Source organism: Python bivittatus, unplaced genomic scaffold, assembly GCF_059951505.1.
Source record: "Python bivittatus isolate LINGU-HERP-01145 unplaced genomic scaffold, Pbiv_v1 ctg000480_np1212, whole genome shotgun sequence".
Lineage (NCBI taxonomy): Eukaryota > Metazoa > Chordata > Lepidosauria > Squamata > Pythonidae > Python > Python bivittatus.
Window position 1 is genome coordinate 64,776,127 of NW_028277075.1, and position 12,501 is coordinate 64,788,627.

Genomic DNA, 12,501 nt, shown 5'->3' on the forward strand with positions numbered 1-12,501 from the left:
ATAGGAATTGTTTTTTGGAAAAAAATCAGGGCCAGGCAAAGGCACACAGCATGAACTAAAAATGGGGAAAGAGATGGGGTCACTGTAAGTGCCGTTCTTTGTGCTCTTATATTAGAAATTGGGAAGAGGAACTGACTGGTACTGAACACTAATAGCTATTTGGGAAATGTATGCTGTAATCCTAATTAGGTATTTCTTTGATGTAATGTTCAAAGAAAAAAAATCTTTAGCACACACTTCTGCTATGCTAAAGCACTCAGGCATCAGCACGTACTGCTTGTCTAATGGGTTTCTAGCATACTGTGGATTGGAGTACTCAGTTAATGGATATCATGGAAACTAGATAATATTTTTATTGATTTAATTTTAACTTTAAAACTGAAAGCATATGTAAAAAGACTAGAAACAAAATTTGCTTTTTTTTCTGGAAGAGGAATTCCCTAACTTTGACATTCAAAATTCAGTGTAGCCCAGCAGACAATGTATGCATTCACTCACTCACTCACTCTAGTTGTTGCTGTAATTGACCAAATTTCCAACAGGATTATAAGACCTGCTCCGAGTATATGGTTTGCCTGAGAAAATGGAACAAATTGCAGTTTTCTGTCACTGTCTGATCGAAATTTCAAATTGGACAGCCACCTACTTCCTATGCAACATAAAGACCAGAATAGGAGTGTGCAAAGTGTTTTGATTTTGTGCCATTTCAAAACTGAAATGCCCCATTTTGAATTCCAAATAGTTGTTTTGAGTACAGAGAAGCTGTTTTACATCTACAATGGGCTCTTTTGGTCAGTTCAGCAGTGTTTGGAGCCTGACACCATGTATTTTGTTTCAAATTAAAAATATTTTGCACATTGGTATAGAAAACCTTTTTAAGGCTTTGAGTTTGGACTTGGGACAAAAATGAGAGGTAAAACTCAAAGTTGAGTGGTGAGAAGACCTCAAAGCAAGAGTTGTCAAGGAGACGATGGTCAACTACTTCATAAACACTACAGTGCCTACAACCATATAGTTTATCTCATGTCTGGCATTTTTCAAGTTGGTGCCCTTCAGGCTATATGACTTTCAGAATCTCCAGCCAGCACAGGAAGCATCTTGACATCAGTTTCCACCAATATACTTGATAGTAGCTCATGGATACGTGGAAATAAGCTACAGGGCTGGGTCTTGTTCACATGCTAAGCAAATACATGCAGAAGACTTTCCACATAGAATAACTGTAATACTAAGTTTCAAGAGACAGGCCCCAGGCAGAACAGCGCTGGCAGACAGTTTTAATATGCAAGAGAGGACATTAAAAATCTCAATTTCCCATTTGGTTGAAATGCAAATTGTGTAACCAATGAAGTGTAGATACAATTAAGCAAAGCATTAAAATTTCCATCCATATCTTGCATAAGGATACATTTTAAAATTAGTATTTTCAAACCAACTTGCCACTTTGATTTATAGTACATACATACAGACAATTCAGTAGCACTAATCAAAGCATCTTTGGTTAGGCATATCTTCAGAGACAAGTGTATACTCAATTTGATATGCTTCAAACACTTCCGAATAAATTAAGACAGAGACCAGTTTTTCTAAAGCAGCGTTCTGGGGCTTGGGATGCAATCAAGACCTTGGTTGCTTCATTAATATGATACAGGACAGTCTTGCAACTGCAATAGAATGTGTTTGGCAGTCCTTCTCCAATGGCAGAGAGAAATGTGATTGCTCCAAGTAGGAGGAGATTCGATCTCACAAGCTTCCTATTGGCTGTTGCGGAAAAGGCACTAATAGTATTACTTATAATGCCTTCAGACAGAAAAGTCAAACATGCCAAGATGGGCTGTGGATTTAGAGGATCCAAAGCCCTTCTGTTCTTCTGACATGTCATTGGAAAATAAGAGCCAGACAAATGTATTTCAGCTCAGTTAGGAGCAAAGATTTTTATAGAGCTGTAAAAAGTCACATGAAAGAAGGGATAATGTCACTACGCCAATACGCCGCAGGGAAAAAATAATTTTGTACTTTGACTTCTTCCTCTCGAAGTTGTTCCTTAATGGTGTTAATCACGTATCTTTCATGAATTAAAATGTACATCCTATTACTGTTAACATACATTTAAAAGTGAGAACATAGCCATGTATTTATTACTTACATTGTTTAACCTTCCTGTTAGGAGCTCTCAATAAGTGTATTACTTTGTTTGGCTTTATTATTAATATCCCATACGATAAGCAGATAGTTAAGTCTTGCCTGCTCTATAATTAGTAAGTGCATCTGCTGCTGCTTATATATTTGTCAGCTTCATATATAATATATACTTTTTAAAGAATGATTACATTATCTCTGCACAGCTACCTTTAAAATACATAATGTGAGCATAGTTTTATTTAGTAATATCTCCATGAAGGCTTTTTGTTTCATTTCTAAGAACCTTGTCTACATGTTTATGTACAGATAAAGTAAACCAGATAAAATTATTTGTGGTTAATGTACAAATAATAGTAGATGGAGGGACATTAAGGAGCAAAGTATGCATTATTTAAAGGCTTGGTCTTGCAAATTTCTCCAGACATGCAGAATAATACAGATTTTTTGGAATAAACGACATACCAGACACAGTCTACATTTAACGATTTCTGCAAGACATATATCTTCAGTCTCAAAATAAAGGTAAATGAGCATTTAGCAGCTAATGTCATATATACTGATTTGCCAAGTTTCTATTTCCAGATGTTTTTAAACATTAAAGCTTAAATGGAGTTATATTCACCAACACTGACTACAGCAATTGTCATAAGACTGCTGTCCCATTTCAATTGCGTACTTTTCAATTTTGGACTAAGTAGCTTCCAAATGAGGGTGTAAACAGCCAGTAATATAATTTGGACAGAAAAAGATAAGCATCTGAGTATCACAACTGGTTGTGGATTTTGGCTTAAGCCTAATTAAGTAAAGACGACACTTCGCTTTACAAAAGATAGGGTACAGAGTGGCACCTCTGCACGATATAGCAACTGAAAACTTTTACCACCAAATATAAGTTTTCAGCCAACATGTTCTGGACTTTAAAAATTATAAAAGGGTAGTTAATAGTGTCTTGAGCACACAAGGTACCATGTACTATATCCATATTTCATTTTCTTCCTCTCCATTTGGGTCATAAATTTAGTTTTTATGAAAATTTATATACATTACAGTATTTCCTGGAGTCAAAATAAATTGTCTTATGAACCATATATTGTGTATCCCTCCCCAGCAGATTTCATAGTTGGGATGTTGTGAATCCTATCAGATTGAAATTAGATTTTAGGTTCTTCCTCATGTTTTGATTAATCATTATTAATTGTGCAATACTGAGGCTGCCTATGTGTCAAGAACGCTCAAACAAATACAACTAATTTTGGCCCATCCCTAGGATTTAAAAGATGAAGTAAAAAAAGCAACATAAGGCCATGCCAATCAGCAAATGTGAATATATTTGTTTGGCTTTCATTTCAGTCCACTGTTTCCTTGAAGAAAAAGGAATATGTTACTGAGAACAGTTACTAAATTTTATGTCTATAGCCCTTCATTCTAAAGCTTGGCCTGAACACAGTTTGGTGATAATGGATTAAAATAAAGAAACACACATTGATTTCTAAGCTGTATTTCTTTGGTTTCTGGAAGAGTATTCCGGAGACAATAGGACTTCTTGAATTTTCCTGTGGAGTCAAGGGATCTAACCTTGAATATTCTTTCCCAACATCTGTGAAAACTTCCATGTTGATTGCTTGCTAACATCCGAACTTCAATGTCAGGGGGAACTGAAACGGAATATCCTGAGAGCATATAGCTAGCCTTTTTGGGTTCCTGACATGCCCTAAACCTACTCTTAATCTACACCAATGTTGCAGCTAGTGGAGAAAAAATTCCTCCCATTGGTTAACAAGAGGGTATCCATAAAATAAAATAGGTCTGGGAAACGTCAGAGCAACCTGAGAGCTCTTCCCATTAGGCTGGTAGTCACTTCTAAGTAAATATATATAGGATTGGACTCTAGGAACACCAGGCATTTCCTTATACTGGTGAGAAGTGGAAGTTTGTATATATATGGCTAAGGGCCAGTTCAGTTATACACTCTTCTATATGCCTTGACATTCCTTTTCACAAGACAATTTGAATATTGTAACTATTTAGATTAGCTGTTGAAATATCAGGATGTCTCATGTGATCGTTTCAGGATCAGAACAGAGGTATGTGGGGTCAAGCCTGGGCAAGAGCAAAGCGTTCAAGTTGATTCAAGTCTTTTGGGGGGGGGGGTGGCCAAACCCTTTACAAAAACATTTGCAATGAATGGAGAGATGTGATCTTGCAAGCAGTGAATGCTATCACTTTCACTATGAATGAAGCAGTTAATCATTAAACTGCCATTGGACAAACCCTAGTTATTACAGTACAGGATATTTTCCCAAGATCCTTTTTGACAGCATGTAATTTTTTTTTAAAACAACTTGGAAACAAAAAAATACTTAATTGAATTCTTTCTAGGACCCCCGCCCCCCCCAGGCAAACTTAAACGTTTTGCCTGCTAGTGATAATCTTATATGGCTTTTTATATGTAACAAAGATGGTGCAGAAGATTCCCCACTACATGCTAGATACAGATTGTACTGTATTTTGTACAAAACTGTAGCAGAAGATTTAGAAGCATGCAGTCTTCAAAGCATGTGGCTATACTGGCTTATGTCAGTATTTCCAGCCAGTTCTGGATGCACTGATGGGCCACAGAGAGCGGTTTTGCTTCAATCCAACCTTTGCTTAGAGCAGAATTCTGATCCTCCTCATGCTCTGAAATCATACACGTAACATTTATGTATAAAATATAGTGATATAAAAATATAATACTTCATACTTCATTCAATACTACAACTTCTCTTCCAATGCAATGTCAAATTAATGAGGGAGTTTAGCATTCCCTTTGTCAAGAGTGCTGAAGGAACAGTTGGTCTGAATGGCAATTTACATTGATAATCCCAGCAGTCTCACTTGAAGAGGTACTCCATTATATTTTTGCTTTTTTCCCTTTTTCCTGCAAGTAAATATATGTGACTATGAGTTGAAATAAACCAAAAGAACTTAAATAGTAGAATCAATTCTCTCTTGGCGTCGCGTCATGATTTCCTCAAGTTCTGACTTCTCTCTCTTTTCCTGGAAGAAAAAGAAAAGGTAACGCATTTTAATTTTTCAAAAATATCACATACGGCAAACCACTTCAGTAATTTAGCATTTTCAAAAGTGAGGTCACTGCTATGGTTTCTTCCCCCCAATTCCTCAGAAGTAGTTTGAGATGACCTGCAATTGTCTTCCACCAATCTCACAATGCTGAGCAACATGTAGTTCTGCCATGCTCTGACTTGGCAAAGACTCAAAGCTATGTCCTGAGCCGCTGCAGCTCCTGCAGAAACAAAAACCTCCTTACTCCTGTTCCTGCAAAAGTGAAGTAAAGTAAATGTGGCACCCAGCCCCTGCAGATCCTTATTTCAACTCGTGACCATTTGTCCAGTAGTATACACACATACAATATCCTGGTGGATCCTATGAAGGGGAGCTAAAAAAGGTGCAAGCCATCTTAACACTTAAAAGTAAGACACTGTGTGTAAGACCTGCAGTTTTACTGCAAAAAAAAAATCCTGTTTTTATTGACTGATTTTACACTCCAAGACAAAAACATATGAACTACAAGAACCACACATATAAAAAGTTAAAGAGTGAGAATTAAAATAGACATAAAATGCAAATTACCTTGGAGGGAAAATAAATTATCAGGATCACTAGACAATTAAACATCTAGCAGAAATAACTATTGCAACAAATTGAATAGCCCTTCTGGAGAAATTCTGTATTTTATCAGCTAAGATGAGGAAAATAATCTCACCCTTTGATCATGCATGGTTGTAGCTAACAGAGGTGCTGTTAATTCAGCATGATGTCATATAAAAGGTCATTGCAAGAGGATATGTAAAATTATTTCTTTTTCTTCTAATGGACATGGACAAAGTTGTTCTTGCATAGACATTTTATGAAATCTTCCTAACAAGAAGGTGGCAACTTTAGGCAAAGATAAAGGACGTTTGCTAATTTTTTTAGTGTAGGAGAGCAGAAACCGATGCACTCCTGCAAAATACAGTACAGGAGGATTGGTTAAATCCTGTAAAATGACACTTTTCAATTCCATTCAATTCACTGTTTCAATTCCAACCAGGATCTCTGGGCCAAGCAAAATCAAATAAAGAGTTGATAAGCCAGAACATTTCACTGCAATTCCTGCCTTTCATGTGAATGTGCAACTATCCTGCAAAATCAGAGAGACTGGGTACTATCAAAGTGTAATTTGGTCCAATATTTCAACCAGTGATTACATCTGGTCTCTAAAGAAATTAGCCCAAATTCCAGTCTGAACAGGGAGTTAGATAAACAATGAAGCAAAGCCCTTAGAAATTTGGAGTGGACTATGTTCGTGGAGCTGGGACAAAATAGCAACACCCATGTATCATACAGTAGGTGTAGAATGACCTTTGCTCTAAAACTTTTAATGGCAGCTAGACATGGTTATTATCTTTATAGTTGGCAAAACGAAGGATGGCATTTGAAAACTTTTGGGGCTGAGCAGGGTTAACCCTTCCTTGTTTGTTCCCAGTTACCAAGGCTTGGAAGGAGACATCTAGATACCCAAATACTCTAATCTGATTAAAGTTAAAGCTATTCATTTTCCAAGAATGGTGGTGGGTAACGGTTCATTTGGAGAAAATGACTGTGGTTTTAAATACAGTGCATCTGAGCTGGAAATAACTGACTTAGGTCTTGAACACAGTTGAGATCATAGAATCACAGAGGTCCAGAGCAGCTTTCAAAGTTGCATAGAACCCTTACGAAGTTTTTTTTAAAAAATAAAATATAGGGATTGTTGATAAATTAGTTTCATCAACCTGCAAAAAATGCATTTTCTTCTGAAGACTCACATTCAGCTCTGAAAGGTGACAAATTAAATTCTGCTGAAGGTATATGAGCAATAAACGACCTTATCAGCACAGCAGTAAAGTCTTTTTAGTCTGTCTGCAACACTTTAAAGCAGCAGCATCTTTTCCCAGGATCTCAAGGCTGCCCTCAAAGTATTAAGTCTTAAAAGATTAGGACTGCACTGCAGTCTTACTACCTATCCCTTAAAATATGGATATGATCTTCAAATGGTTGCTATTTTAGGAATCTTACCTCTAGAATAGATTTTTGCACTGTGATTTTGCTAAATACCCGGGCACCTTCTTCTCCACATACTTTTTTCAATTCTTCTTTGTTCAAGGAGAAAAGCTGTGCTCCTGTCAGTATGCCAAGATGGTCCACAGTTCTAAGAAAATGTTAAGAAAAATGCACTGTTCAAAGATGCACAAGGCCCCAGACATTTGACATTTTTCATAGGCCAATAGTTTCTGAGGGAGGAAGTTATCCTAAATTTACAGAATATTATAGTTAGTTTTGTATCCTTGACATCTGTTCTATAGGTTTCTAAGGAACCCATCACCTTTTCCCTGAGAAAGGTGTGCATTCAAACTTCATGAAGTATAAGAAATTTGAAAAGTGAACCAGTTTCTTAAAAATGATTACCTCTAAACTGTGATAATGTATTTTTTAAACTTCCTTCAGAATTGGCTGTTTTTGCCCCTTCTTCCTGTGCCATTCTGAGCAGACATAAAAGATTCTTTACTGACATACATCGGACAAACTATTCAAAGGTCCAGTCATCACTGTCATGGTTATGTAAACTTTAATCTAGGATCAGTTATGGAGATAACAGAACAACCACTGTTATATGCAAAGGAGGTTCTCTCATTCCCCTTTTACACTGTGTTCCACTGGAGATCCTGCTCTAACCAGTAGAACTTCTTCCAAATGCATTGTAGAGCTTATTTTAGCTATTGTAAATCAAAATTACATTTATATAATGCCCCTTACAGAAAACCGTTCCCTTGAAACTGAAGATGGTAATACATCTGCAAAGCTGCAGTAACACAGTTTGTTAAAAAAACAAACAAACCTTGATCTGCACTTGCAGATGTCTTTCTACAATTATTCCTTAATGTCTTTCTCAGGAGGGTAATCTTTAAGCACTAATTATATAAGCTAGTCCCTTTGAGGGTAAGCAGTGTTATGCAGAGCACAGAAAAGGAGTAAGAAATAGCAAGCAACCCAAAAAAAGGCATGAGGTAAGAAAAATTAAAGGAAACATAGCTAAAGCTACTTTACACTAACACCATTCACCATACCTCTCCTTATCATTCAGTCCTTACAAACCTACTACATCTACACATGGCTCCCTACTGCTTTTCATTCTTTATTTCTCACCTCTCTCTTTTTATTTATTTATTTAACTTATTTATTTATTCAATTTATATACCCACCCATCTCAGACCAGTGACTCTGGGTGGCTAACAACAGTAAAAACAGTCAACATTTAAAACAGTACAAAACATTAAATATAAATATAAATGCAGCCAAGAGATCTTTAAAAAACATCGGTATCAGCACAACCATGAAACGGGGCCCTTCACACGCTCGGGGGCCCCAGGCCTGGGCATAAAGCCAGGTCTTCAAGGCTTTCCAAAAAGCCAAAAGGGTCGGGCCCATCCTAATCTCAGGAGGGAGGATGTTCCAGAGGGCAGGCGCCTCAGCAGAAAAGGCACGTCTCCCGGTCCCCGCCAGCTGACATTCCTTGGCTGACAGGACCCAGAGCATGCCCAACCTGCCGGACTGGATTGGACAGGTAGAAACAACTGGGCAAAGACAGTCCTTAAGGATCACATCAACTTTCTCAGTCTTCCTCTTCCTCTCAATCCAATTATTCTTCCTTCATATATTGGCTTTGTAATCTGATCCTAGCACTATCTATATGATCAAGTCACCTCAATGTACTTCCTTCATACCGGTCACCTAATTTTATATTCCATCCACATTCATTCAGCTCCATACAATCTTGACCCCATCTTGTTTTATCACACACACTTCCTAAGTACTCCATCCCACCACATTCAACTTACTTTTATATTTCTCCTGACATATCCAAATTTCACTTTCATATAACAAAGTGAGCAGAAGCACACATTCATACACAGCTACTGTAACTTCTGTCAACAAACATTCCTTATAATAGACCACATACTACCCATTGCCTTTCTACATTATTTGCAAGTCCTAAATTTTTTCCATCCATTTTCCCATCTTTGGTAAACATTCAACCATAGTACCTGCCAAACACAATAACTTTGTTCTTCAATATAGCAATTTTCAGATCCATAGCCCTTGTTGCATCAAGTCATATGGTTAAAATATCTGTGGGTAAGTCTGTACTGCAGCAAAGGTAATCATTGCCTGATGTGTGCAAGTGAAATGAGCCTCCTCTGAATTAGCAACAAGGTTAGTGAAGTTGCTCCATGAGAAGAAAAAATCCAAAATCCAGTTGTGTGATATCATTATTAGTACCAGCTAAAATGCCATCAAATAGTGTGCAAACTTTTCTATTTTCTAGACATCATCAGACTAGGGGGGTACAAAAAGCAGGGAGGACTTTATTTCTGTACTGTTTCTATCCAAATAGTTTTGTGTGTCACCTCAAGGCAAGATCTTACGGCTGGCTTTTATTGGAGGCTCAACCATGGCTTCATTATCTCAGGATGATGCTAAGTGTAATCTAATACCTCGCGGCAAACCATCTCAACTGATTTGGGCCTTTCCTCCCCCTCTCTTGCTTTTTTAAAGAATCTGGAAGGATGCTTGCACATTTTTGTGACATTTAATGGGCCCTGTTAAAAGTATAGGCAATACTTAAATTTTGATGTTTTAAATTTTGCTTCAAGAGTTAACAGAGATTTGAAGGACTTATATTATGGAATCCAAGGATGACTTTGTGCATTTTCTCCCTATTATACAAGTAACCTAACTGTTAAGAAATCTTTTTATCCCATCCCAAGTCACTTCACATTATCTAAAAAACCAATCTGTTGCCCTACAGATACATTAGACTCACTCACTTCCATTATCCTTAGCCTACACTTACAGGGTCCAGTAGTAATGTATGGCTGTGAGAGCTGGACCATAAAGAAGGCTGAGCACCGAAGAATTGATGCCTTTGAACTGTGGTGCTGGAGAAGACTCTTAAGAGTCCCCTGGACTGCTAGGAGGTCAAACCAGTCAATCTTAAAGGAAATCAACCCTGATTGCTCATTGGAAGGATTGATAATGAAGCTCAAGCTCAGATACTTTGGTCACCTAATGCGAAGAGAGGACTCTTTGGAAAAGACCCTGATGCTGGGAAAGATTGAAGGCAAAAGGAGAAGAGGACGGCAGAGGATGAGATGGTTAGATAGCATCACTGAAGCAATGAGCATAAAATTGAGCAAACTCAGGGAGGCAGTGAAGGACAGGAAAGCCTGGCGCAATATGGTTCATGGGGTCACGAAGAGTCGGACACGACTTAACCACTGAACAACAACAACAACAACAACAACACTTACAGGGAAGGAAAGGGAGAGTTGGAAGAAGAAAAAAGTCTGGGGAGGCATAAAAAAAGGCAAAGAGCCACTTACCCTTTGCTGAATGAATTTGCTTCCAGCCAAACTTTGACTTCTTCAGCATTGGATTCAAAGGTCAAGGGCACAAGAACCTGCTGGGTCTTCTCTACTCTAAAGTTCCTTTGAGGTGGCTGGATTTTGATATTTGTGATCTTTTTCAGCAATTCGTCATTGACCTCATCCATGTGATGGATCAATTCTAAAAAGAGAAGTTCAGCAAAAAACACGCAAGTTCAGGACAGGCATGAGGGCTATCAACCACCTAAAGTACTTTTAGTTATGAAGAGTCTCTTTTCATCAATTATTTGATTATATTTAAACTATATATAAAAGCATGTTTAAAGATACTCATTTCCAGCAATTAGGAAAGGGCCAAAATTCTTCCTCCAAATATAAGTGTGCCCTCAAGTCTCATTCACAAAAGATAATTTTTTTCCAAAGGCTTTAAAGTTAGTTCTCAGCCACTGAATAAAAAAAGCATCGAATTGCAATCTTATTTTATACTCATATATTTGGGAGTAAGCCTTTAAAATAAGTGGAACTTATTTCCAAGTAGACATACATCAAATTGTGTTCCATGTTCATTAAATATTGAGAACATTAAAATATGGGAGAGATAAACAGATGAGCTGTCCTCCCTACTTCGGGAACAAGTAGCTACAGTATGAGGATAATTTAAAGCAAAAGATAATACCAGGAGGTATTACAAAGGTAAAGATTGTCCACCAGTGACATACTATGAGATCTCTTGCAGATTTGAGATTGAGCTTGCTTCATTATTTATAAAGCTCATGATATATAAGTCACATTTGCCTTCTTGCAACAATTACAGAAGGGTCAAATCTTCTATTACATAATTTAGAATTTATAGACATGTGATATGCCATTTCTTTTACCTTGCATATTGCAACCAAACTACACCTTTAGGATTAGTTCTTAGTTCAAAGGTTCTTATTACTGATCTTTCAGCTGAAAGATCAGTAATTTTTGGCCAATATAATAATAACAATGCATCTTTCTTTTAACATATTAAATATATTAGTTCAGACTGCATGGGTACTTACGTTCTTTGGCATCTGAGGAATTGCGGGCTGCCATTTCACTTCCCCATTTGTCTCCAGCATAGCTAGCAGGTAACTTATGGGAGGGGCTGGAAGGTCCAGTTGCTCTTGGACGCAAGTCTCGGTATTTCTGATTACCCTACAAAATAAAGATGTCCCATGATTGCTTTCTCTTTTAGTCAATGTAAAATCAGATTAGTATTATCCTTCAGTCCTTACTGCTTGATAAGGAAGTATAAGCATTTAATTGATGTAGCTCCTTGACTTATTGTTTTATCCAATTATGAAATTTCTACCATTGTTCTGAGTTTATTCCAGATAGCCCCAGCCTTCAGCTGCTTAGGTCATCTGCAAATCTTTTACTGGCATTTGGCTGAGATTCTGACATGCTGGAACATTATGATGCACATTAATATCTATCTATCTAGGCCAGTGTTGTCCAAACTTGGCCACTTTAAGATGAGTGGACTTCAACTGCTCAGCCAGCCATGTCAGCTCCCAGAATTCCCCAGCCAGTCCACTCATCTTAAAGTGGCCAAGTTTGGACAACACTGCCCTAATCCATTCTGTGATTAGTGATGATCATGTTTCAAATGGCACACCACCAAAAATAACTATGCTATAGCGCTACGGTGGAAAACCTGCAACTCTATCCCTATGTGCAGATCCTGAAATCCCAGATTTCAAGCGCTTTTGCAACCAACTTTGGCCAGGGCTATCTGTCCCTTCCTTCTCTGAAATCTGTGGTCTGAGGGGAAAAGAAAAAAAAGAGAGAGAGAGAGATCAGGAAAAAAAAATGGGGAAACTGCAAACTGCACCCAAACTGCTCACCCCTGCTATGGTATTTA

General features: G+C 37.6%; 1 protein-coding gene across 2 annotated transcripts in view; it reads right to left on the reverse strand.

Moving 5' to 3' along the window:
* Positions 1-1,260: 1,260 nt before the first annotated feature.
* EPS8L2 (EPS8 signaling adaptor L2) overlaps positions 1,261-12,501 on the reverse strand; it is a 96,278-nt gene continuing 85,037 nt past the window's right edge. For both annotated transcript variants that reach the window (XM_088146095.1, XM_088146093.1), the window contains 4 exons: positions 11,657-11,792; positions 10,608-10,791; positions 7,243-7,375; positions 1,261-5,181 (listed from right to left, as the gene is read on the reverse strand). In XM_088146095.1, coding sequence (XP_088002221.1) covers positions 5,110-5,181; positions 7,243-7,375; positions 10,608-10,791; positions 11,657-11,792 — 525 coding nt within the window. In that variant the 3' untranslated portion in view covers positions 1,261-5,109. The remainder of the gene's footprint in view (positions 5,182-7,242; positions 7,376-10,607; positions 10,792-11,656; positions 11,793-12,501) is intronic.